This window comes from Macrobrachium nipponense, chromosome 13 (genome assembly GCF_015104395.2).
Source record: "Macrobrachium nipponense isolate FS-2020 chromosome 13, ASM1510439v2, whole genome shotgun sequence".
Classification (NCBI taxonomy): domain Eukaryota; kingdom Metazoa; phylum Arthropoda; class Malacostraca; order Decapoda; family Palaemonidae; genus Macrobrachium; species Macrobrachium nipponense.
Genome location: NC_087206.1, coordinates 47,243,336 through 47,270,125, shown reverse-complemented (window position 1 = coordinate 47,270,125; position 26,790 = coordinate 47,243,336). Strand labels below are relative to the sequence as shown.

At 40.7% G+C, this 26,790-nt stretch overlaps 1 protein-coding gene across 1 annotated transcript in view; it reads left to right on the top strand.

Moving 5' to 3' along the window:
• LOC135225782 (proteasome subunit alpha type-6-like) overlaps positions 1-26,790 on the top strand; it is an 80,779-nt gene that overhangs the window by 17,971 nt on the left and 36,018 nt on the right. The window contains exon 3 of the mRNA XM_064265249.1: positions 12,854-12,935. Within this exon, the coding sequence (XP_064121319.1) occupies positions 12,854-12,935 (82 nt within the window). The remainder of the gene's footprint in view (positions 1-12,853; positions 12,936-26,790) is intronic.

Below are 26,790 nucleotides of genomic sequence, written 5' to 3'. Positions count from 1 at the left end.
CGACGCGTCCATTTCGGGTTGGGGAGCAACACTAGGAGGGGAGGAAGTGTCAGGCACCTGGAGGGGGGAACAGGTGTCCTGGCACATAAATATAAAGGAACTAGCAGCGGTTTTCCTAGCGTTACAGTTCTTCGAAAGGAAGGTTGCATGCAAAGTTGTCCAGGTCAACTCGGACAACACCACAGCCCTGGCGTATTTAAAGAATCAGGGAGGAACACATTCCCGACCTCTGTTTTACCTAGCGAGGGAGATTCTGCTGTGGGCAAGCGCAAGGCGAGTGAAGATTCTTACGAGATTCATCGCAGGAGTCCAGAACGTCAGAGCAGACCTTCTCAGTCGACAGGATCAGCTCCTGCCGACAGAATGGACTCTACATCAGGACGATTGTCGAGAACTGTGGAAGTTATGGGGACGTCCTCTGGTCGACCTATTTGCGACGTCGAGGACAAAGAGGTTGCCTCTTTATTGCTCCCCTGTGCTGGATCCAGGAGGGATCGCTATAGACGCACTGCTCTGGAATTGGACAGACTTGGACCTGTATGCCTTCCCGCCGTTCAAGATCATGGGGGAAGTCATGAGGAAGTTTGCGGCGTCAGAGGGGACAAGGTTGACCCTGATCGCCCCGATGTGCCCCGCAAGAGAATGGTTCACGGAGGTAATGTCCTTCCTTGTAGACTTCCCAAGGATGTTGCCCTGGAGGAAAGATCTACTCAAACAGCTCCACTTCGAAAGGTATCACCAAAACCTTTCCGCTCTGGGTCTGACTGCGTTCAGACTATCGAAAAGTTGGCCAGAGCGAGAGGTTTTTCTAAAGCAGCTTCGAAAGTGATCGCCAACGCAAGGAGGGCTGCATCGCGAGCAGTTTACCAGTCTAAGTGGGCTTCCTTCAGGGCATGGTGTAGAAGGGAGGGAATTTCCTCTTCCATGACCTCTGAGAGCCAAATAGCCGACTTTGTTATTCTTAAGGAATGTGCAGAAGTTAGCAGTCCCAACCATCAAGGGATATAGAAGTATGCTGTCAGCAGTGTTTCGACACAGAGGCCTAGATCTTGCTGACAACAGAGATATTCACGATCTCTTGAGATTGTTTGAAACATCTAAGATACCTCAGATGAGGCCTCCTTCCTGGAACTTAGATGTTGTTCTAAGACATCTAATGTCAAGTCCTTTCGAGCCTCTCCACGCAGCGTCTCTTAAGGATTTGACGAGAAAGGCTCTTTTCCTAATTTCTCTGGCGACGGCGAAGAGAGTTAGCAAAATTCAAGCCATTAGTGAACAAGTGGGCTTCAAAGGTGAGAACGCTGTCTGCTCTTTGAGTCCCACGTTCTTGGCCAAAAATGAGAACCCGTCTAACCCTTGGCCCAAGAGCTTCAATATGTAAAGGGTATGACGAACTTGGTGGGCCAAGAACCAGAGAGATTCCTGTGCCCTGTCAGGGCTCTCAAATTTTATGTGCAAAGAACGAAGGAGGTAAGAGGTCCCTCAGGTAATCTCTGGTGCTCTGTGAAGAGACCTGATTTACCTTTATCTAAGAATGCTTTGGCTTTCTTTCTGAGAGACATTATAAAAGAGGCTCATTCATCTTGCCAGAAGACTGATTTGAGCCTCTTGCGAGTGGAAAGCTCACGAGGTCAGAGCTGTAGCAACTTCGCTTGCCTTCCAAAAGAACATTTCAATCAAGGACATCCTTGGCCACCTTTTGGAGGAGCAATTCTGTATTTGCCTCACACTATTTAAGAGATGTGAGAACGATATACGAGGACTGTTGTTCTCTAGGACCATACATTTCTGCAGACACAGTTTTGGGGGCTGGAGGTAGCTCTTTTCCTATCCCCTAATTATGAGTTAGGTTTAGTTTTTAAATTTTGCGTTTTTGGTTGTTGGTTAGATCTTTTGTGAAGATCTTCCATTCATTAGGTTAGTTTTCATGGGGTTTTGTCTAGTTGGTCAGGTGGTGGTCAGTTGCTTCATAGCCCTCGTATGGTACGATGGTCTAGTCACGTTGTGGGCACGCCCCCGTTAACAGATCATCCGGAGCACACCAGCACTATAGGTCTCTACCTCGCTGGCAACTCTGATTAAGCAGAAGCAGGCTTTGGGGACAGTAATCACGAAGTCAGCTATGCTAACAGGTGAGGAACCAAGATGTTTATCATCTACTTAATTTAGTTTCCTAAAATCCTATTCTGTCTCTTCCCACCATCCGAAGGTGGGATTCAGCTATATATATATCTGACAGGTAAGTTTCATGAACAAAATGTTATTGTTATAATACAATAAAGTTTGTTCATACTTACCTGGCAGATATATATAATTAAGTGCCCACCCACCTCCCCTCAGGAGACAGTGGCACTAAGAAAATATGAATAGAAAATGGGAATGGTTCCTGATATCCGCCTCCCAGCGGCGGGAATGGGTACTACCACCTGGCCGCCCACTGCGTGTGCCGCGAGTTTTGAAATTCTGTCGGACTTCAGAAAATACAGCTATATATATATCTGCCAGGTAAGTATGAACAAACTTAATTGTATTATAACAATAACATTTTTGGTTTTTTAATACCCAAAATGGAATATGAAATTCATAATAATCATGATTTATTAAATTGTCTTTGTAAAAAGAGAGTACACCTTCGACTTTCACCTTTGACATTCTCTTGCATTTACGTTTGTTTATCTTTGTTTCGGCAAGAATTTCATCTTGCCAAAGAGGAAATACAAGGAAAACATCTCGCTAACATACAGAAGAAGAAAATTCGCTGTAATAAGCCGAGTTAGTGAAGGAGAGAGAGAGAGAGAGTTGCGTAGGAAGGAGTGCCCCATATTGCCTCACGCAGTGCCCCAGCCTACGATATATGAGCAAAGGGATCATCATTTATGATTAAATTATGATAAATAAAATAGTTTTGGTTTATTAACCCTCTTACGCCGATTGGATGTATTAAACGTCGACATAAAAAAGTTTGTTTAAAAATTTGCTGAAAAATACTTATAGCCCTACCAGCCGAAAACTTTTGAATCACGCGCCTTGGGGGATGCTTGGAGCTCACGGATCAAGGTGTTGTTTTGTTTACAGTCGTTATGCAGGCGCGCAAGCGCAAATTTCTTTCTTATCGCACTTATATGAAAATGTGCACAATTTAATTTAAAATACAACGAAAAAATACTCATGATTGTAGCTTTTATCAGTTTTGAAATATTTTCATATAAATAACGATAAGTGCCAAAATTTCAACCATCGGTCAACTTTGACTCTACCGAAATGGTCAAAAAACGCTATTGTAAGCTAAAACTCTTATGTTCTAGTAATATTCAGTCATTTACCTTCATTTTGCAACAAATTGGACGTCTCTAGCACAATATTTCGATTTATGGTGAATTTATGAAAAAAACTTTTTCCTTACGTCCGCGCGGTAACTTCCGATAAATTTTTTTGTGCGATTGTCGTAATGTTTGCACCTTTTTAAATTTGCCGTTACATAAAGTTTTATATATGGAAATGTGCGCAATTTCATGCACAATACAACTAAAAACAACCCATGGTTGTAGTCTTATCAGTTTTGAAATATTTTCATATAAATCATGATAAGTGCCCAAATTTCAACCTTCGGTCAACTTTGACTCTACCGAAATGGTCGAAAAATGCAACTGTAAGCTAAAACTCTGATATTCTAGTAATATTCAATCATTTACCTTCATTTTGCAACAAATTGGAAGTCTCTAGCACAATATTTCTATTTATGGTGAATTAATGAAAAAAAAAAAAATTTCCATTACGTCCGCGCGATAACTCTTCCGAAAAAAATCTGAAATTTTTTCGTGCGATTGTCGTAATGTTTACACCATTTTGAATTAGCCATTACATAAAGTTTTATATATGAAAATGTGTGCAATTTCATGTAGAATACAACTAAAAATTATTGAAGGTTGTAGCTTTTCTCATTTTCGAAATATTTGCATATAAATCACGATAAATAGAAAAAAAACCACGTTTGGTCAACTTTGACTCTACCGAAATAGTCTAAAAACGCAATTGTAAGCTAAAACTCTTACAGTCTAGTAATATTCAGTCATTTATTTTCATTTTGAAACAAAATCGAAGTCTAGCACAATATTTAGATTTATGGTGAATTTTTTAAAAACTTTCCATCCCTCCGTGCGGATTCTCCGCCGCAAATCTCCGAAATGCGTACGTCGCATTATCGTTATATTTGCTCCATTTCATATTAGGCGTTTCATAGAGTTTTATATATGAAAATGTGTGCAATTTCATTTAGAATAGAACAAAAAATAATTAGAGGTTGTAGCTTTTCTGATTTTCGAAATATTTACATATAAAAAAATATATATATAAAAAATTCGACATTCGGTCAACTTTAACTCATCCGAAATGGTCGAAAACTGCAATTGTAAGCTAAAACTGTTACAGTGTAGTAATATTCAGTCATTTATCTTCATTTTGAAACAAATTGGAAGTCTCTAGAACTATTTAGATTTATGGTGAATTTTTGAAAAAAACATTTTTTTATGTCCGCGCGTTACGAATTCATCCATCAGTTTGTTATGATATTTTCTCTGCGTTGCTTTGATCGTTTTACAATGTGTTAGGCTATATACCAAAATGATTGCAATTTAGTGTACAATACAACGGAAAAAAATTAACTCGTTAGCTTTAACCGTTTTGCTCAAAGCGCTATTTTAATACAAATATATATAAAATTTTGTTTTCGCACTATCATATATCGCATTATTTATATATGATAATGATATTTTCTTTCATTTCTGATGGTTCCATACTAAACTTCAGGCAATGACAAAAAACGGAGCCAAAAATGAACTCTTAATCTTGAAAACTAAGCACGGTGTGATTTTTTGAAAAAAATATTTTTTCCGCTTCGGCGCTCACTCCGAGACCCCCTCGGTATACGGGAGACGATTTGTATTATACCATTTGGCATAAGAGGGTTATTACACAAAAAAGAAATATACATTCATAATAATCATTATTTATTAACATTGTCTTTATAGAAATACGAAGGAAAACTTTGAACGCCCGTATCTCAAAACTATACTTATTGACCTTCAAAATCTATCTTCTCACTTAGTTTTAAAGCTATAACATTGGAATTTGGTATATAACTCAGAAAGACATTATAGAACAATCAAATCAAGCCTTTTCCAATTTTTTTTGTTTTTTTTTTTTATAAATTTTTTCTCCTTATTTATAGGGTTTATTTTTTTACCATATTGAAAAATTCATATCTAACAAACAAATGACTTTTAGAAAAAAAAACGCCTCATTCGATTGGAGGTCTACATCAGGTCTTTATATGGTAGTAATCCTAGGTCTTAATATTAAATATCAAGGGAGGAGATAGAATTTGAAAAATGGTTATTTTCGGGATAAATCGCCCTGGCGTCACAAAACCGAGGGTCAGAGGTGAAAATCATATGCGGTTTGGAGATGTCCCAAGTCACCTTATTAAGTGGTTTGAATATCAAAGTCCTGTCTTTAAAAATGGCATTAGCCGGCCAGCCCTATTAAAATGTTATACATTACTCACTTGTATCTAATAATATTGTATGTATTCTCATATTATTGTATTATAAATTAATAACATAGCCATCAATGTTTTGGTTTGGAAATCAGTTGATGGCAAATACAAGTTTATTTCACCATATTTAACTCGATTCTGTGCGAATTTTGCTTCTAGATATTTGTTTATGCTAACTCATAAACAAATATCTAGATACTCTACTTAAACGAGACAAGGTCATTTTTCATTATACAACGAATTTTTAAGTTGAAATTTGACTGTAATAAGTCTCGTAAACTAATTTATTTTTTTCGTTGACAGATTGCATTGGGGCATGTTTATTGCAAATAAAAATGTGATTCCGTTCGCTATTTTCACTTGTTTCATCGTAATACAAGCTTTACATTATTTTTCTTTTATTTGCTTGAAAACAACAGTAAAATTTGTTGTTCTCTCGATTTTATCTACAGTTGTGTTTGATGGCAGAACTTTACTGGAGTTTTATCCTTGTTGACAATGCATGATAATACGTAGTCATTGGCAGCTTGAACAGCTTTCTCGGCTTCAGCTACAACTTGGTTTAAATTTAACAAATATTTTCTTGCTGATCTTTGATCTATTGCAAATAATGTTATTACATAAAAATATATCTGTCGTATCCTACATAACATTGTGTACAGTGGTCCCCCGTATTCGCGAGGGATGCGTACCACACACACACACACACACACACCCCGTGAATAGTTAGAACCCGCGAATGTTTGGAACCCCTATAAAAACGCTAATAACAGCCTATTTTGTTAGTTAAAACTCAAGAAAAACCCACTTAAAATTTGCATACTTCATTTTTCTTAATACAGTAGTACCTCGAGATACGAAAGGCTCTACTTACGAAAAACTCGAGATACGAAAGCCAATGCGAAAAATTTTACTGCTCTACATACGAAAAGTTTTCAAGATATGAAATGTTGTTGCTGTAAAGTCCCGAGATTCGCCCGGACCACCGAGAACAATTTTAAAACTCCCGCGCCGCCAACTGAGTAAACTCGCCACCATCCTCCCGCTCTCCCATTGGTTCCTGATGCTAGTCACCCCATAAGGTCCTGCTCTCCTATTGGTCAGCATCTACCCCTTGTGCTTTAAGTATTCTATTGGTAGAAGGATGCTGTAAATTGAAAAACTTAACATATGCAATACATTTAATAAAAAAAAACATTAGGTAAAGATAGAATAAAGAATAGAAATGAATGGTTATTATACTGTTTGGTAGTTTCAGTAGTTGAAGAGAGATAATGAAAATTTATGGCTTACTGTGTAAAGTGATTGCTTGTCGATCGTTCGATACTCATAAATGCTGGATGTAAACAGACGTTTGGAAACTTTTTTTTGGTTTTTTTTTTTTTTATTATAGTTAATGGTTATTTAATAATTTTTTGAAATGAGTACATGCAATACATTTAATAAAAAAATTGTGAATTAGATATCATAAAATATAAAATAAATCAGACTGCCAACAAATACGTATTTTTTAGAATTCTTCTTCTGTTTTATTATTACGTTATGTATACGTATGTTTCATTATAGCTGTCAGTAACTCGGTATCTCCATTAGGTAAAGATAGAATAAAGAATAGAAATGAATGGTTATTATACTTGTTGGTAGTTTCATTAGTTGAAGAGAGATACTAATGACAATTTATGGCTTACTGTGTGCTAGGAAAAATGATTGCTCGGCGCTCGTGCGATACTCTTAAGACGGGTAAGATCTCAATGTAAACAATCGATTGGAAGGTTTGTTTTTTGTTTGTTTGTGTATTATAGTTAATGATTAATTAATAATTATTTGAAATGAGTACATACTGATTATTTATTCATTTTATTGGCATATTCTAAGCTTTTAGCTCTTAGGTTTAGATGTCAGAATCATAGACTAGGCTACAGTAGCAACCGCTAACATAGGCTAGGCTTATTGCTAAGGGACATATGCTAAAGTCCTAATATATGCAGTAAAAATGGGGTTGAACATTACATGCAGTTGAATATAACTCAAGTATGTACAGTATTTTGCCTTTTTGGAGTCATATTTCTTCCGTCGGATCGGCGTTGTAACCCTAGGACATGTGTTTTAGGCCTGGAAATATAATTTACTGGGGTGTTTTTGTAGGGCTTGGAACGGATTAGCCATTTTACATGTAAAATATGTTCCGAGATACGAAAAACTCATGATACGAAGGCTGCCTCGGAACGGATTAATTTCGTATCTCGAGGTACCACTGTAGTTATCACAAAAAGTGCATTTTATGATATTGATATAAAACCAGGAATTTGTGGATATTTCTCATAGAAAAATACCGCGAATGTAAGTCTGTGAATCCAAAGAACGCGCATAAGGGGGGTCCACTGTTTATATAACACAAGTACAGTAATTGTTTACTATTGTATAATGGTAGAAATACAAGCAAACAGATGTCGCTATTATCCAATTCGGTTGTACTTAGCAAAAAAGTACGGAGTTCCCCAAGTCCAGGAATGTAACTCCCCTTATTTGTGTTATTTCTTATGGGAAAAATGTTTAAATAACACATTTTTAATCAAAGCAAGCTCTCCAGGAACATAACCCTCGTGTTAATTGAGAAGTGGCTGTATTAGATATTAGTATTAGACCTAGCATAGGATAAAACCATCAGCTGATTAGGGCTAACTACAGACAAAGGTTTGCCAGGAAGGGGAGAAAAGGAAGCTTTATGCCCTGACCTAATTATTGCTTCCACAATCTATCTGCTTCCCTACTTTTCCTATATCTAATACTTTAAGCATAAGATCCTTAGGCCAATCCCTGCATTCCTCACACTCTGTACTCATGCAGCCGCTGCAAACATGCTGATTTATCTCAAATTTAGGCATTGCTTACAGAGTAGTCATCCCTACTTAACCTAATGTTATTATGTAAATTTGCTTCCAATGGAAGACATCTTAGGAAGATTAAAATTACAGTACTGTGAAAGAGAAAACTGCTAAAATGTGCAAAATAACAATCACCTATGCCTAATGGCATCAAGGAGAATTCTGACCTGAGCTGAAACATTCGAAACACACCTGGTGGAGAACAGGTGAACTAGAGAGTCATCCAGGCAGCCATTTGTTTATTTTGTTTGAATGCCAACTTATCGGCAATGGGAATGGTATGATTGGGGCTTGACATCAGTGACACCATAGGCAATTGAAGTCTTCCCTATGGGGACACAGCACTAATTTTAAATGGGCTGGGGGGGAACAGTCTCACCCCTCCCTCTCCTGTAAAGGGATTCTTCCAAAAACCTTAAGTGTCCCCAAAAAGGATTCCTCCAAATGAAGAGGGATCCTAGACCTATCAACATTGAACAAGCACACTGTTTGCCATAATATCTGAATAACTACCATTGCCCTAGTGTATTTAATTGTTCTAAAAGGGAATTAGATATGAAAGATGCATGCTGCCTCGTCCCTGGCGTTGTTCCCCTGTCCCTTCCTAAGGCTCTGGATAGAAGATATGTACAGGTTCAAAGCCATGCCTTGTGGGCTGAACATTGCCCTAAGATTTGACAAAGTTAGTAATGGTAGTTCTTTGAGAAATCAGAAATACAACTATAATAGGCTGCCTATACTCTGTTTTTTTCCATCTGTCCACCCACCTGTGGTCCTCGCGCATGGTAACATTGCGTCCCAGGCTTTAAGTAGTTATGCTATGTGTAAGTTTTAGGTAAATAAATGGATATCTGGTTGTACATTTGCAACTGAAAAGTATTTTAATAGTTTATTATATGTGAATTACACTGTTGATATTCAAAATAGGATATTGTTGTTATTGCTGAATGTAAGCTGCCTTTTCTGGGTGGCAAATGGAACAGCCAGACGCAGTGGCAGGAAAATTGCATCTCTCGCTGTTCACTACTGCAAGATGTCAACTTTATTGGACTACACCTACTCTGCTGTTAAGCTACGTGTTACTTCATTACACCTAAATATATCAGTATATACTTTTAATTTTGATAAAGTGCGTTTTACCCAGATACGGTATGACGTAACTTGGTTTAGCATCTGTTTAGTGGAATTTGCGTCTGGCTGTTCCTTTCACCACCCCAAAAAGGCAGCCTACATTCAACAATAATAACTATCCTATTTTGAATATTAATGGTGTAATTCGCATACAGTAAATTATTAAAACACTTTTCAATTGCAAATGTACACCCAGATATCCTTTTATTTTCCTATATTTAAAGCCCGGGATGCGGTGCTACCATGTGCGAGAGCCACAGGCAGGTGGACAGATGGAAAAAAAAAAACAGTATAGATGACTGGTCCACAAGAGAAGTGTGCTTGAAAGACCTAAGAGCAGTGGTCAACTGACCACAGTCAAAAGGTTGTATGATAAATTGGCAAAATCCCACCTCACACCCAGCCGACACTTGCAGTAGCTGGGACTATGTTGGGATACTTTTCAGGGCTTGTCTCACACCATCATACGTGAAAAAGAATGAGGCAAGTTCAAATTGTGCCTTGCACAGCCCAAAGTTTCCCAACAGCAATTAGAATGTATGATAGGCTTGTTGCAATTTGCATCAGTAATAGATCCAATACGTACTTGGATTACAACAATTTATTGTGAACAGATTCTAGTTATTGCATGTAACAAGCAAATTGCGAGACCGACCTCCCCAGAAGATTGGAAAAGTGGGGAGATATTTCGGCCTTGATCCCAGAAGGAATCTCTGGCAATATAGGTCACCCTGACTCCTCAGTCTGTATGAATGGCAATACTCACAGATGCCTTGTTGACAGTTTGGAGTAGCGTCAGGTGGCAGGGAGGTGGTCAGCTACCCTAATAATTGTCATATCAATTTCTTGGAGCTGATGGCTGTCTTTTTGTCTCTCAAAAAACTCAAACCTCCAGAAGAGAAACAGACATTTATAGTTGGTTTTAGACAACATGACAACAATGTCCTACATTAAGAGGTTGGGAAGATACTCTCCTCCTCTCAATATGGTAATGCTAGCCATCCTTCAATGGGGCAAGAAAGGAAGTGGTACTTGGCTGTAATTCACCTTAGGGGATGTCTTACTGAACAATAGATTCCCTATCAAGGAAAATGACAGCCAGCAGAGTGGAATTGAACAACCACTCTTTCAGAAAATAGCCAACATACTTCCACAAATGGAAGTGGACCTGTTTGCCACATATGAGAATCACAAACTGCCAGGCAAGCAACAGCTAGAGATGCCCTCCTACAAGAGTGGAACAAATGGAGGACAATATACCCTTTCCTCCATAGTTCAAGGTTTTGAGGGTGTTGAGCAAACTTCTAACCTACTAAGGAACAGCTTACTTAATAGCCCCAAAGACGCATTGGTTCCTATTACTTAAAGAACGGGTGAAGAGATAAATTCCAAAACTGTCCACTGTTTTATCCCAGTTAGTAGGAGGGAAAGTAGTTTTAACAATCCTCCTTTCAGAGCCAAGACCTTCACGAATGGATTTTCTTAAATATTATCTATACCTGTGAAAATTACTTGCCCAACATTGCTAGTTACCTATTGCAAAAATTGCATGCTTCATATATCTGGCAATACCAGTATGTACGGAAGATATAGTTACATTATATCCATACCCGAGTCCAGGCAAAAATTCTAGGGAAACAAATTTTAAAATTTCTTATCCCTTTTGAAGACAAACACCTTTCAGTTACAGCAATCATGGAATACAAGGCAGCATTAACAGAATCATTGATTTATGATTTTGTGATTTGACTCTAGTGTAGGAATTGTCACTTCTCTTCTGTGGTCCTTTGCACTACAAAGATCTGCTCTAGAAGGGTTCCAGTTACTTGGTCCCTGAACAAGGTGCTTAGACTTCGATCAGCCCCCCGCAATTCAGTGGACCTGATGCAAACCACGGGTCTTCCTCTTAGTGGGGGACAACCACAACTCAAGCTACAGTATACAATATTCTTGACTGCATTAGCATCAGGATCTCGTATTAGCAAACTGGGCTCTTGTAGACATGGACAATACATCAAGCAAAGAGCTGACAATCAGTTCTTATTGTCCTCTGGCCTGTCATTCCTGGCCAAGAATGGAACTCCTTTAAGAAGGAAATCTCTTATTCTAAGTAAACTAGCATTAGCAGGCATAACATTATGCCCAGTTCATGCACTTAAGGTTAACCTAGAGATCATGGCAGCATCCCAGAAGGTCTTGTTTTTCTTACACAAGCAAAACTTGGCACAAGCTTGAACAAAAATTGTCTACACTGTGTATTGGTAGGTGGCATAGATATTCTTGAGCCATAGGCACTACAGCAGAAAACCACAGGTCTTCCCAACAGGTGAGTATGCTAATTATCGCTGGGGAGGGTTTGACAATACTGCAACCATACCCAGCATGCTTAGGCAAGTCACCACAGAACTTCACCATAAAAACCATAAGGTTGCACTTAGTTTCTTGTTCTTCACTACCAAACCTAAAGGTACGTATTTGGAATAAAAGAATGGGGCCTTGAAACTGGTGGCTTGACCATAGACCAAAAGTCTTTTTGGTTTGTTATGATTAGAATGTAAGAGCTTCTCGTCACCTTTCATTTTCTTTGTAAAGCTCCTTGAGGACGAGACAGCAACTACTCTATCAAAAAACAGTTTGACGTAGGAAAAACTTATTTTGGTAGTTGCTATTGAGTGCGGAATTTGGTCGCATGTAAACAATATGACTGTGTATGCGCATAACCACCACTTCTGCTTCTTGCGGTTTTGACGTAGTAGGTCAACTGGGTATTAGCGTTCACTGAGGATAATAGAAAGTGCCCTTTTATCCAGAGTCGATTTATAATGTTTATCATTACGAGACAATACCCAGCCATAAGACCAGTTAAAAAAATTTTTTGACATTAGTCTGGTCACTATGGCACTCTGGAAAGGGTACTTCTTGAGGACTCAACAGTGACTGACTACCGAAAATAGATTTTCCCTATGTCAAAAAATTTTTTTTTTTTTTCCCTCTTCTGAGACAGTAGTACATATTAACTTTTTAGGGTGTTGTTTTTGGACCAAGAATTAATATATTTGATTTTGTTACTGTTCTGAAATAGTTTTGGCAGCAGAGAAACTAAGGAGTGTATATTACTAATGATTAATTTTCAGAAAATCTTACAGCTGATGTCATATATTCTAGGAACTGAGTGATAGTTTAAATTATATTTAAGTGATTATATTTCTTTTCAGATATAATTAGTTCTCGTTAAGTCCTTTTTCAAAATATACGACTCTTTAACTTAGGCTTTTATTTACAGGATAAGTTGTTAGACCCAGCAACAGTAACCCACATATCCAGGCTTACCCAAAATATTGGATGTGTGATGACCGGAATGATTCGTAAGTAGAATATGGTTGGTTTATTTAATAAGAATGACCTCTGTAAAAACTAGACCTTGGTGACTGTAACATTCTTACTTAACCTGCCAAATTAAGAGTGAACATCCTGTACAGAAAACTACCACACCATTACTACAAATAAACATGTACACAGAAGGTTCATCAACAGTGTAATGAGACCCCTGAGGCACATGGCATCATTCATTCTATTTTGCAAATACTCTTACTTTCTTGATATTAGCCTCCCTTCCAGTATCTTTTCAGATCCATCTGTCCAATACTTACCAGGTCTTCCACCTCCTTTTCTTCCAATACTAAAAATTATAAATACTCACAAGCACACTTAGTTGTAAGTGCCTGTCCCCCCAAAAAACAAATACAAGGAAATGATGTGTTTAAGGTATGCCAAAAGTTCTGTTTGTTAATAAAGATGTCAACATCATTATTTGAAGCAAAAAAGTGTCATCATCATAAAAATTTATTATCTATTCTGTTGCAAGAAGTGCTGTTACATCATTTTAGTAACTGTCATAAAAATACTCTGTATAAGAAATGAGATGTTCATTCCCTAACTTAATTGTAACAAAGGTAAGTATGTATATGTGTATATCCAAAAATTATATGACGCTGAGTAAAATTGCAGAACTATGTTGGGACATGTAAGAATAAAGGAAGTAAGGTTGTTCATAAGTAATCACAGGTAAGTACTATTGCCTTAAAATGAGCAAACACCAGTTAAGGAAGATTACTTTTATTTTTCCAGTTATTATTTACCTTTTGTAGGCTAACACCCATTCATCCTGTTGAGATGTGCATTGCACAGCTATTATTATAGAACATAACATGAAAAAGGGCATGTATATACTGTATAAAGTAAAAATATAATTTATTCAAAATTCAAATTTAAGTTAAGCCATTACAGTGGCACCCCATATTAACAGAAATCCAGCAAACAATGAAAAGTAGATTATACTAACAATACGGTACCCTGGAGCAAGTCGCGGAGCTTACAGTTACTTTGTTGTATGTCTAGTTTGTTCCAAGACATGCTTCATAAGTGGAAAAATGACTTAAATAAGCAACCCTGTAATATTAAACATTTGAACATTTTGCCTTTTTTCTCTTTTGCAATCCGTTTCATACTACAAGTATATATTAATATAAACTGTTGCATCTACCTGATGGGTACAATGGTTTGAGACTGTCCCTTGTCTTAAATTTACAAAGAAAAATGAAATTGTAGTTTTATATAAGTAACTTACCCAGTAATTACTTACCTGAGAGTTTCTACTCTACGGAAGCTTAAATTTTGAAAACTACCGGTAGCGATAGTCTTTTGTTTACATAGGTGAATAGCCCCTCCCACTTTCGGGGTAAGAGAGGAACAACTACAGCCCAGAGACCAATTTTGTTTCTGCTGGTTTAAGACCAACATGGTTTTAAGATTGCAGCTGAGTTTTGGATTTTGTTTGATATTTTCACCTTGGTGAAGTATTTAATTTGGTAGCATTCGTTATTGACAATTATTATTTAGTCAGGAATTCAAATTATTGGATTAGTGATTGTTTTCTCTGATTTAGTATCTGATTTTGACATTTCTAGTGAGTTATGACAGACACTAGTTCTTCTAGTATTTGGAATTGCAGCAAAGGCTGCAATACTTGACTTCATAAAGCTTGTTATGACTCACATCTCTTGCACTGCTTGCAGGGGATAGGTATGTTTTATTGAGTTGACATGTGAGGAATGTAAGGGGTGGGATGAGAAAACATGGAAAACTTTAGCTTCTCACCTTTGAAGTTAGAGAGAGACTGTAAAAGGAAAGCAGCTTCTAGACCTGAAGTAAAATCATTAGTTAGTCAGGGCAGTATTCCTTCTAGTACTAGTAAAATTAATGTTCTTATTGTCTTGTGTTGAATTGCTTTCTCCCATTTCCAGCACTCCCCATAAACCACCTGCTGTATCTCCTAGCTCCCGTGCTTCCGAGCCAGATCGCCTCACCAGCTATGAATTTAAGTTTGACCAGGAATTCGGTCTGTTTGCTGACACAGTCACTCATTTAGGGGAATGGATGCATTTCCTCTTGGATAAGTTTTGTGAAAAAGGTGTACTGGAAGTGAATGTGGAGGAGGCAGCTGTTCGGCCCACTGACTCTCATAGGTAAAGGTCACTGCCATACTCCCCTGCACTTGGGAGGAGGCATACTGGAGGCCATGGGGGAGGTCAGTTGCAACAAAATATGGCCATTGGAAAGGCGTCTCGGAAATGCATTATCAGTTTTTGTCTAGTTCTAGTGATTCAAGTCCTAATGGCTGCCAGTGGTGTTTCTCAAATGACTCGCAGCCGTTGAAAAGGCACTCTGTTCGTGATTGGTCTCCACCAATTCATAGCAAAAGGCAGAAAGAGCCTGATAATACTACAAAGTCCTCATATAGTAATTGGGACAGTCCTAAGTGCTTTCCACAGTTAAAACCTTTTTCTCTTGGTCAGAGGTTGCTATTAATCATGCCTTATCTCGAGAGCACCCACTGCCTTCGTCAGGACAGCATGACAACGGTGATTCCGTGGTGATACAAACGCTTTTTAGCGTACAAGCGCCGTATGGTGTTGGATTAACCTATTGTGACGTTAACCCAGAGGTACAGCAGTGCCCGGGTTTAGTTGAGCACTTGTTGGCGCCCAGGCACCCAGTGGCAGGGGAGCACCCAGTAGTATCAGTGCCCAGTTTTTTCCAGGCACCAGGTAGTGTCCGAGTTCCCAGTATCCCCTAGGCACCCTCCCCAGCCAGGATTTTCATCAGATCGTAAGACAGCAGTTTCTGTCATATTGGCTTCATCTTGTTTGGCAGATTCTATCCCACCAGAGCCTAATAAGGATCAGGATCCAATGTTGGCTCCCCTTCAAAAGCAACTGGACGATATAATAGGACTTCTCAAGAAAGCTTTGTTGTCTTCAGCAGCCCCTCCTGTGGATCCTTCTCTTTTCCCTGTTTTTTTGGATAAAGAGGATTTTGATCATGAAGAAACTCTGACTGCTTGTTCTTCATTACTTTTCGTTATTTAAATATTAAATATCTTTTAAGCAGTTTTCTGGATTTCTTCGCTCTGACTCCTGCTTCCCTCGCTTCATCATTTATGATGAGTGACCAGCCAGGGGGGAAGAATATTCTTCTGAAAATGGTGCTCACTTTATCCTCCAAGAAGGTTCTTGGCGAGGTGGACAACTGGCTAAGAGAAGACAAGGAAAGGCTTTCTTCAGTATTCCACCTTCTCGCTTGTATACAAGAAGATACAGATGTTATGAGACGGGAGAAGCTCTTTCCTTGGAAGTGGCTGCCTCCTCCCATGGGGACTTCTCCAGTCTTAGTGATCCTTGTAGAAGATCAGCTTTCTCTTTGGCAAAATGATGTGTTTGGCTATGGAGATGGACAATTTGTTGAGTCTTTCTCAAAGTTTTGGAAGTTTTTAGTTTTATGGATTGGTCCATCAAAGCTTTAGCCAGGAAAATTCGGGACTTCTCCGATTTGCCAGAGTATATAGCGACAGATTGGCGCAATGTGCTGTCATGTTCAGACAAAGCCGCAAGAGACGGATCACTTGAGATTACCTCATCATATGCTATGGGTATTCTCAAGAAAATAGAAATGTGAGTTTCCTTCGCCTCAAAGGGTGTAGCATCCTCTCATAAGTCAGCCCTTCAGTTTTTGCCCTTAGAAGGACTACATCTTTTCCCACAGGAAGCAGTAGAAGAAATAGCCTATCACCTGCATAAGAAATTCGCACAGGACCTTCTGGCTCAATCGACCAAGCGCCCCAAAGATTAGGCCCCTTCTTCCTCCAAGTTGTCTTCTCCCCTGCAACCTCCATCTTTTCATGGTGTGAGACAAAGGCCTCATCAAGGGGAATGGATGGTGTCTCCTGATATGAGAGATGCACACTTCCACATTCCGATAAATCAGGAATCTAGAAAGGAAGTAGCTTCATTTGATGATAGGAATCAAAATACGTATCACTTTACCTGGACGACTGGCTGCTTCGATCCCCGATGGAAGTTATGTGCATGAAGAACCTACAAGAGACTCTTCAGATGACTCAAGATCTGGAATTGGTTTTGAATCTAGAGAAATTGCAACTGATGCCATTTCAACAGATCATCTACTTGGGGATGAAGATAGATACTTGGATTTTTTGGTTTTTTCTCTCCCAAATGAGTGGAGGATGGCTTAAAGAAAGAATATATTTCTCTCTCTCCCAACTTGCTCAGCCACTCAGTGGATGAGTTTGAAGGGCATGCTAGCCTCTTTAGAACAGTTTGTGAGGTTGGGAAGGTTGCACTTGAAACCACTGCAATTCTTCCTAAGAATCAATTGGGATCGTATGATGAACCAAGATCGCTGTATTTTTCCAATAATGGAGGAGATAAGAGAAGACCTGAGGTGGTGGCACTCCATCAGGCTTCTGGAAGGAAAATCACTCTTCTTTGTGAACCCTGACCTAGAGTTAATTTCAGATGCATTGGATCTAGGTTGGGGAGCTCTTCTGGAGGGAAAAGAAGAGTCAGGTATGTGGTCACATCAGGAGAAGAACCAGCACATCAACATACAGGAATTGAGAGTGATTTGTCTGGGCTTACAGCATTTCTTGAACAAAGTCTGCGACAAAAACGTAGCGATTATCTTGGACAGTGCCACGGCTCTTGACTCATATCAGACCTCAAGGGGAACTCATTTATTTTTCCTGTACGAAACAGTTAGGGAACTGCTTCTTTTGGGCAGACAGAAACAATACTGTGTTGATGACCCGCTTCATTCACGGTAAATAACATGATAACAGATGGTTTGAGTCACCAAAATCAGGTTCTTCCCATGGATTGGTTGTTGGACAGCTGGGTATGCTTTGGACTGTGGAAGATGTGGGAAAGACTGATGTTGGACTTTTTGCAACATCCAGGAGCAATCGTCCACCTCTATTCTGTTTCCCAGTTCAAGATCCATTGGCTTGGGGGATAAATGAGATGATAGTGAATTGGTTCAACCTGGAACTGTATGCATTTCCCCCATTTGGAAGGGTAAACGGAGTCTTACAGAAATTCCGGTCCCATCAAAATGTCAGGATGACACTGGTGGCACCATTCTGGCCACAAAAGGAATGGTTCCCATAACTTCTCAATCTGTTAGTGGACTTTCCAAGACTCCTTCCCACGATTCCAAGTCTGCTCAGACAACCCCACTCCAGGAGGTTCCATCAGGGGTTATTCATTCTGGCCCGGACATGGTTTCGACTATCGTCAAACTTGTCTGAGCGAAATGGTTTTTTAGGGAAGCAGCAAATGCCATCACTAGATGCAGACGGAAGTCAACGGACAGAGTCTACCAGGCTAAGTAGTGTTTTTAGACTGGTGTGAAAGATGCAGAAATAGTTGCTGATTTTTTTTTTATATTTATTGTTGAAAGGCCTTGCGTCACCTACTGTTAAGGGGTATAGGGCGATGCTTGGGTCAGTGTTTAGACATAGAGGTTTAAACATTTCTGAAGATCATGATATCTCTGACTTTGTCAAATCTTTTGACAGTTGTAAACTTATCAAGGAAGATGCATGCCCTTGGAACTTTGACATCGTGTTTAAGTGGCTGGAGGGTGTGTGCTTTGAACCAATGCCCTCATCTTTGCTTAGAGACATTACGTACAAAAAAAACATTGTTTTTAGTGGCTCTTGCTACGGCTAAGAGAGTAGGTGAGATCCACGCAATATATAAAAAGATCGGTTTCTTTAACAGAGATGCAGTTTGCTCTCGTGGTCTTAACTTTATAGCTAAAAATGGAAACCCGACATGCCCCTGGCCTTGGTTGTTTACCATTAAAAGTTTAAAAGATTCTGGGGGTAGTTCATGATGAGAGAGCTCTATGCCCAGTGAGTGGTCTCAGATATTATCTTAATAGAACAGATGATAAAGAGGCCCAACAAGTAATTTATGGTACTCTGTAGACCTATATCAGAGAATGCAATTTCAACTTTATGAGAAATTCAATAGTAGAGGCTCGTTCTCAGATTGGGGAGGATTTCTTACCAGTATTGAGGGTCCAAGCGCATGACATTAGAGCAGTCGCTACATCAGTAGTGTTCAAACGTATTTTCTCACTTGCATCTGTTGCATCTGTTTTACAGATGCAAGTGGAAATACAGATCGGTAGTCACAACACAGTACAGTGGAACCTTGGTTTTTGTTTGCCGCTCATTTCGTAAGTTTTGGTTATTGTAGACTTTTTATAAAATTTTGTTTTGGTTATCGTACGTTTCTCGGTTTTTGTACACTCGTAAACGCTCCATCTGGGGCCCAGCGCGTGACTGGGCCCCGTATTGAGTGCCCAAACAAAGCATCCCATCTTCTGTCGTGACCCATTTTACCAAAGAAAGTGTAAAAAAGGTGAGAAACGAAATAGACTTTAAGAAAGAACTTGTAGTAAAGTGTAGGAGGAAGTTGCATGCTGATCTCAGTGAGAAAATGCCTACAACAAGTGTTGCTGTTAGTGAATTCGAGGCCAGCAGAGGTTGGTTTTAAAAATTCAGAAAACGAATGGGCATACATAATGAGCTACTTCAAGGATTAAGGACATGTTTGCGAAGTGGAATGATGTAGGGAATTTTGTGGAGAATTATCATCCCAACAAAGAAGTTGTAATCCATGTCTCCAACATGTTTAATGATAATGTCGTGTTTAATTTAGGCAAATTTTAAGGAAATGCCAGAAAAAAATGTCTGGACAGTTTTGTTGTGCAACAGGGGTCCAGAAACTCTCAAACTGGTCCTAGTGCCAGTTAAAAGCCAAGAGGGGAAGTAACTCAGATGGTGTCAGTAAAAGACAAAGAGAAGTAATCCCAGATAGGTCCTTGATACTTGAAGTCTATCGGGAGAGAGATTCCCCTTCCAAACAATAATCTCTCATCCTCCCTCTCCCTTCCTCTCCGTCTTCCATACATAACAAGTGTTTTCCATAAAGGTAAGGGTGATGTTAAATGTTCATTTATTCACTGTATTAGTCATTTATATTTATTTCTCATATTTATTTCTCATTGTTTTCTGTATGTAAAACTTTTTATTCCCTATAAAATGTATTTTTGTTGATATTTTTGTGGGTCTGGAATGCATTAATTGTATTTACTTTATTCCTCATGGGAATTATTGTTTCAGTTTTCGTGGGAGGTTCTGGAACGGATTATGTACGAAAACCAAGGTTCCACTGTATTTACGTGGTGTAGAGACTGTTTATGAAGCAGTACTCTAGGACTATTGTCCATTGCTGGTGAGGTATTTGGAGAAGAAGTGTAGGAAGCAGTCCTTCCTAAATTTTTCTCTTCAACTTGTCGAGGCTGTTGAGCCCTCGGGGAGCCTGGGGGTTACAATGTACTACGGCTGCCCTCGAGTTCTTAGTAGTGTAGGTGGTCAATTTTTTTTTCAAGTTTAATGTTAGTGTAGGTGAATAGTTTGTATCTGGTTTTGTGTTTGTACAGTGGTCCCCCCATATTTGAGGGTGATGCATATCAGACCCCCCGCAAATAGTTAGAATCTGCGAATAGTTGGAACCTCTATAAAACTGCTTAAAATTGCCTATTTTGTTAGTTAAAACTCAAGAAAACCCCACTAAAAATGTTTATACCTGGTTTTTTTAATAATAAAAAAAAATTGGAATTTGTGGATATTTCTCATAGAAAAATACCACAAATAGGCGAATTTTCCGTGAATAATCAGGCAGATGTTCCAGAGAGAAATCCGCTTATGTGTGAGTCCGGGAATCTGGAGAACACAAATACAGGGGGCCCACTGTACTGCACCCTGGGCAGGGGCAGTCTGGTATGTTGTTGACGATAGGTTAATTCCATTGTCACAAGAACATATCGCTAGCATTCGGAGTACTCCTTCACTGTGTAGTACCCACTACAGTAGAGGCAATCCCGGCTATACCACCACACTGGTACTATGTTGAGACAAGCACTAACCAGAGGCAATATCTCCTGCAGCAGCTCTGTCGACATGTAAGGAACAACAAGCTTTTGTTTAAATACTAACCCATTATTTCAGTTCTCTTAAATATTAAGATTACATTAAATTGCTTTAATGGTTTGAGGTACTTTTTGTCCATGAATCTCTCCTCCAGTCAATATGGATTCAGCTAAGTAATTACTGGGTAAGTTACATATATGAAAATTATATTTTTATAAAAGGGATTTTGACGAAGGAAAAATCTATTTCTGGGCAACGACCTGTGTCGCCCTGTGAAATGGTTCCTTTGATACTATTTCTGAAGAATAAATATTGCTATTCATCCTAGAGAAAAAAGAAACAATATAATGCCAAGATAAATGGCTCGCTCACTTCTTATAGAAGTGTCGGTATGGTAAGGAGCGAGTGGAATCACTACCAGAGGTCCCTTGCCATTTAGCTTCTTCCTTCGACAAAACCCCGAACTACGGAGGAGCCGTGCTAACAGCTCCCGGTCTACTACTACCGTGAGCGCCTCCGACGCCTGAGACGTCATTCCTGAAGATAGCCTCCAAGCTTGGGGTAAGCTGGGTGAGGATAATCTAACTACAGGTTGGGGTTTCACAGGGCGACACAGGTCGTTGCCCAGAAATAGAAATTTATTTTTCCTTCGTCAAAATCCCTTTTCTGGGGCTTGACCCGTGTCGGCCTGTGAAATAGTACCAGAGAATGCCAAACACCAAGCTTGAGGAACAGTACAGATAAATTAAGAAGGTAAAGTTAAACACTTGTAAGGTTAATAGTATAATAATCAACTAAAATTACAGTCTTACCCTAAGGGAAGTATAAGCCCTAAAACACGGGTTATCACAAAATTAAAAAATTAGTTAGCCTAACAACAAACAATAACAATACAGGTTAGGCAAAGACAAGATATAAGTTGATATATACAAAAGAATGGAACTGAATCCGATTAGAATGATGAACAAAAAAGCAAACTCAAGGTAACCCAATACATGGAGGCGACTAAACTAAGTAAGGGTGCAATGGGGGGCAGGTAGAAGGGAAGGCTACAAGAAGTTATAGTAAAAATTAAGAATCAGGAGAAACTGTGTTTCCAGCTGCCACTGCTGGAAATTTGAGGGCTTCTAAGGGTTTTAGGTAGTGCCGTTTGAAAACTGTCGGAGATTTCCAGCCTGTATACTTCTTAAGATCGTCAAAATTCATGTGTTGGAAATAATTAATAGATGTGGCCACGCCCGCCCTAACATCGTGGGCCCGAGGAAAGGACTCTGGATTGGCCTGTTTAATGAAGTATAAAATTTGTTGCCTGATCCCTTTTAGGGATAAAGTACCACCTCCCTTCCTAATGAACAATGGGCCTGAAGATTTCAGAGTTGTTCTGCTTAGGTAGGCTCTTAATGAGTTGACAGGACAAAGGGAAATGTCTTGAGGTAGTGGTAGGATTTCCACGAGGACCATCTGTCCTGTGGGTCTTCATTTTTGGCTAGAAATGGCGATCTGGGGATAAGAGGACCTTCCCCTGAGGGGAGGAACTCAATGTGGCCTGGTTCCCTTGATAAAGCTGACAGTTCTGATATTCTAGCTCCGGAGGCTAAACTTAATAAGAATAGGGTTTTCCTCAGGAGGGATATATAATTGCAAGAGTCATTGTTAATGTCCGAGGCCAGTTTGAGGACATCATTTAAGAACCAAGAGACTGATTTAGGTCTCGTTGATGGTCTTAATCTAGCACAAGCTTTTGGTATGGACGTAAAGTACGAATCCGTAAGGTCTATGCTAAAACCAAATTGGAAGATCTTTTTTTTTTTAAGAGCTGATTTGGTCGTAGTGATAGTGCTTTGCTGCTAAGCCTTTCTCAAACAATGATCTGAAGAAAGTTATGGCTAGGTTCGTTGTCATGACTTGAGAATTTGACAACTTAAGGAACTCTGCTAGTTTCTTGACAGATGAATCATATTGTCGGAGAGTAGATTCTCTTTTATCTGATTCCAAGAATGAGATATTCTGGGGATCAATTTCTGCATTCCTCATGGCTGCGAATTTCAGAAAATCCATAAAGTTAGGGTTTTCTGAATCTTGAGGAAGCGGACACAGTCTGATTTTGCACTAACTGGGTTAGTTTGGGGTTGGGAATCCGTAGTGGTCGGAGTCTCAACTCTAGGAGTAGAGGGAACCAATTGCTCTTGGGCCAGTGGGAGCTACTAGAGCTACTTGGCCTTTGAATGTCCTGAGTTTGTCTAAAACTTTCATGAGAAGGTTCACGGAGGGAAGAGGTAAATATTCTTCCATTCGTTCCAATCGAGGATCATTGCATCCGTAGCGTATGCTAGAGGATCGAGGTTGGGTGCCACGTAACAAGGGAGTTTGTGGTTTGACTCCGTGGCGAAGAGGTCTACTTGGAGTCCGGGGACTTGTAGACGATCCAATTGAATGAACTCCTGTCAGTGTCCACTCCGATTCCAACGGAGCGGAGCGTGATAGAGCGTCTGCTACTACGTTCTTGACTCCCTGCCAGTGAGTGGCTGACAGGTGCCATTTGTTTTTGCATGCCAGAGAAAAGATGGCTATCATGACATGGTTCAAGTGGCTTGACTTGGATCCGCCCCTGTTGATGCAGTGTACTACTACTGCACTGTCCAGAACTAATTTGAAATGAGAGTTCTTGGGCGGACGGAGTCGTTTCAGTGTGAGGAATACTGCCATGGCCTCCAGTACATTGATATGTAGCTGGCGGAATGTTAACGACCAAGTTCCTTGAACTTTTTCGTACTGGGAGTATCCTCCCCACCCTGTTAGTGAGGCGTCTGTGTGGATCACTAATGATGGAGGGGGAAAAAACTGTAGAGGAATTGCTTTTGAAAGGTTCTTTGTCTCCGTCCAGGGGCGGAGACGTTTCCCGTAAGATTGCTGGGATAAAGGCTAGTTTGTCCGTGATCTGCAATTCGCTCTTGAGCGCCATACTCTGTTTATATTTGAGTTTGGCTCTGAGCAGAACGTCTGTGACTGATGCAAACTGGAGTGAGCCCAGGATCCTCTCCTGGCACTCCTGGATGTTTGTTGTCGTTTGAGAAATTGTTTTGTAGCTCTTGCAATTTCTTTCCTTTTCAACGACGGAATTGATAGAGTGTGCGATTGTAAGTCCCACTGAAGGCCTAACCACTGGAATAGAGATTCCGGTGTTAGTCTGGACTTGGTTTTGTTTATTTGAAAACCTAAATGTTCCAGGAATTTGATCACTCTGGCCGTTGCTTCTTTGCATTCTTTGGGGTTCTTTGCCCAAATAAGCCAATCGTCCAGATAAGCCACTAACATTATTCCCTGTTTCCTTAGCTCTTGCACTACTGCTTCCGCCAATTTGGTGAAGATCCTGGGGGCTATGTTGAGCCCGAATGGCATTACCTTGAAGGAGTAGGATCTGTTGCCTAGTTTGAAGCCTAGGAATGGACGGAAGTGTCTGGCTATGGGGAACATGATAGTAGGCTCTGTAAGATCTATAGAGGTTGTGACGGCCCCACGGAAGTAAGGTCCGTACCTGCGAAACGGTCAGCATCCTGAACTTGTCGCAATGAATGAATAAGTTCAGATGGGACAAGTCCTAAGATGATTCTTCGGTTTACCGAGTCTTTCTTGGCACGCTGAACAAGCGTCCTGAAATTTTAAATTGTTGACTCTTGAGACTACTCCTTTGAGAAGGAGGTCTTCGGTATACTCTACCAATTCCGTTGTTGGTGCTTGATAGAATCTGTTGGTTGGAGGAGGGCCCTCTAGCCAACTCCAACCTAGTCCCTTTGTTACTATACTTTGAGCCCAAGGGCTGAACCCCCACCGCTGGCGGAAGAGGTACAGCCTCCCTCCTACCTTGGGATTCTCACTGCTGGTTTGCCGAGGGGCGGCCACCTCTTGCTCCTCGGAAACCTCTTCCCTGTTAGCAGCCCTGCCGGATCCTCTGAATCGAGAGGCACCTCTTGCTCTACTGCCTCTCGCAAACCTATTGAAAGCCTGAAAGTTCTGGCTTTCATAGTTAGAATTGTAGGCTGGCGAGACAGCAAAGGAAGTGGAGGGTTGAGATTGCTGGGACTGAGGGGTCAGAACAAGGTATTGTTGTTGACCCTTCGACGAGGTTGCCCTTGTGATGCTGGGACTGCCTGAACCAACGTTTGTTGAGAAGGCTGGAAGGGAGAGAACTTCCTTGGTTTCTTCTTGTTCCTTGGGTTAGGACCAGAAAGATTCCTGCCTCCGCTTTGCTACCAGTCCCCACCTGACTTTGAGGCACTGGTTGACCTTAGAAGCCTCATGAAGGACTTCTGCTACTACTGGTGCTGGAAAGAGGTCCGTTCCCCAAATTGAGGAAGCAATCAGTTTATTCGGTTCATGGCGGATAGTAGCTTCCGCCAGAACGTGCTTCCTACAATTTCTCCTGGGCTATGAGGAAGTCGTAAAGGTCACACTGCATGGTGTGCAGCAGACCTTTAGCCAAAACTTTAAATAACGGCTCTTGTTGGTATACAAGAGCCGTCATCTCCGCCATAGTCATGGAGGAAAGGGATCTCGCGAGCCTAGTCCGGGCGTCGTACTCCATCTGGATGAGAGAGTCCGACAACCTGGGGAGTCTCTCACTAAAGAGAGAGGTGGCACAGTCCGCCTTTAGTTTTCCTACTGAGAAAGTAGGAACTGCCCCTTCGAAGTACGTCTCGGAGCCTGGGACTAAGAGAGGTGGGTTCCGTCTCTCGTAGTTGAGGCAGGGGCTCGTCTTTCAGGGCGGCTGAAAGGTTGCTTCCACTACCTTAAGGGTTCAGTGGTAGCGGAGTCCCTTCCACCGGAGTAAAAATGGTGAAAGGACTCCTAAAGGCTGTGATGCGGGTGTTTTCACACCCCCATTCTTCCAGACTTCTCATTAGAGTCTGCTGTGCCTGTTCCCTTGGAAGGATCACTGTTTCCCTTGGGAACCTTGTCCTCTCTCATCATCGCTGCTTCTGTTAGTCGGACGTAGCCATGAATGGTGGTTGAGGTCTCTGGGTGGAAAACTCGAAGTTCCTCACGCCTTCGAGTTCCTAATGCCTTCGATTGTCAACATTCCGTTGACAAACGGGGCATACGAAGCGATCCTCCAAGGGTTGGCCGCCTTGAATTCCGGCAGTTGGCTGGAATCTGGCATTGGAAGAGGAGAAGGTGGCACAGATAGAGGGGAACCTGCCGCAATCGAGGTTTGGATCCCGGCGATGGCATTCTCCTGAGCGGCCAGCCGTTCCGCCAGCGATTGGATCGACTGGCCGGAAGACGTAACAGAACTGGAGAGCTGGGAGAGCACCGAGCCGACCTTGTTGTCAACCAAGGTCCCCTACGATCACTCCCAACCTGAAACTTCACCCTGCTTCCAGACTGTTAGCCAAAAGTTCCCCGGGAGGTCGGGATCAAAAAGAGGGACTTGAGCCCGATCCTTACGTGATCTATGTTTGGGGGACCTCGACGCGAGGAAGAGGCCTCCCTTGACCTAACTGATCCGGGGTGGTGAGCCGGAGTTATAGTGTCTGTCAGGATGACCGATTTCTTGGGAGAGACTTTTTAACGTTTCTCCTCGGTCATCTTAGCCTTGGGGATCACTGAAGTAGCCTTAGGACGGACAGAACCGCTGCCTCTTCAGTGAAGCCCCGGAAAGAAGTGGAAGTAGAAGGATCAGTAGAAGGTGATGGAGAAAGGGAATTCAGGAAAGGGCCCTGAGAACCCACAGGAGCTGCCCCTACTACACCCTTACCTGTACCCCATGGAGTCAATAGCCATGGGTTCAACGTCGAGGTTCATTGCCGCAACGTCTTCTGCAACGTCCTCTGGGAAATCCCCCTCCTGTAGGGAGATCA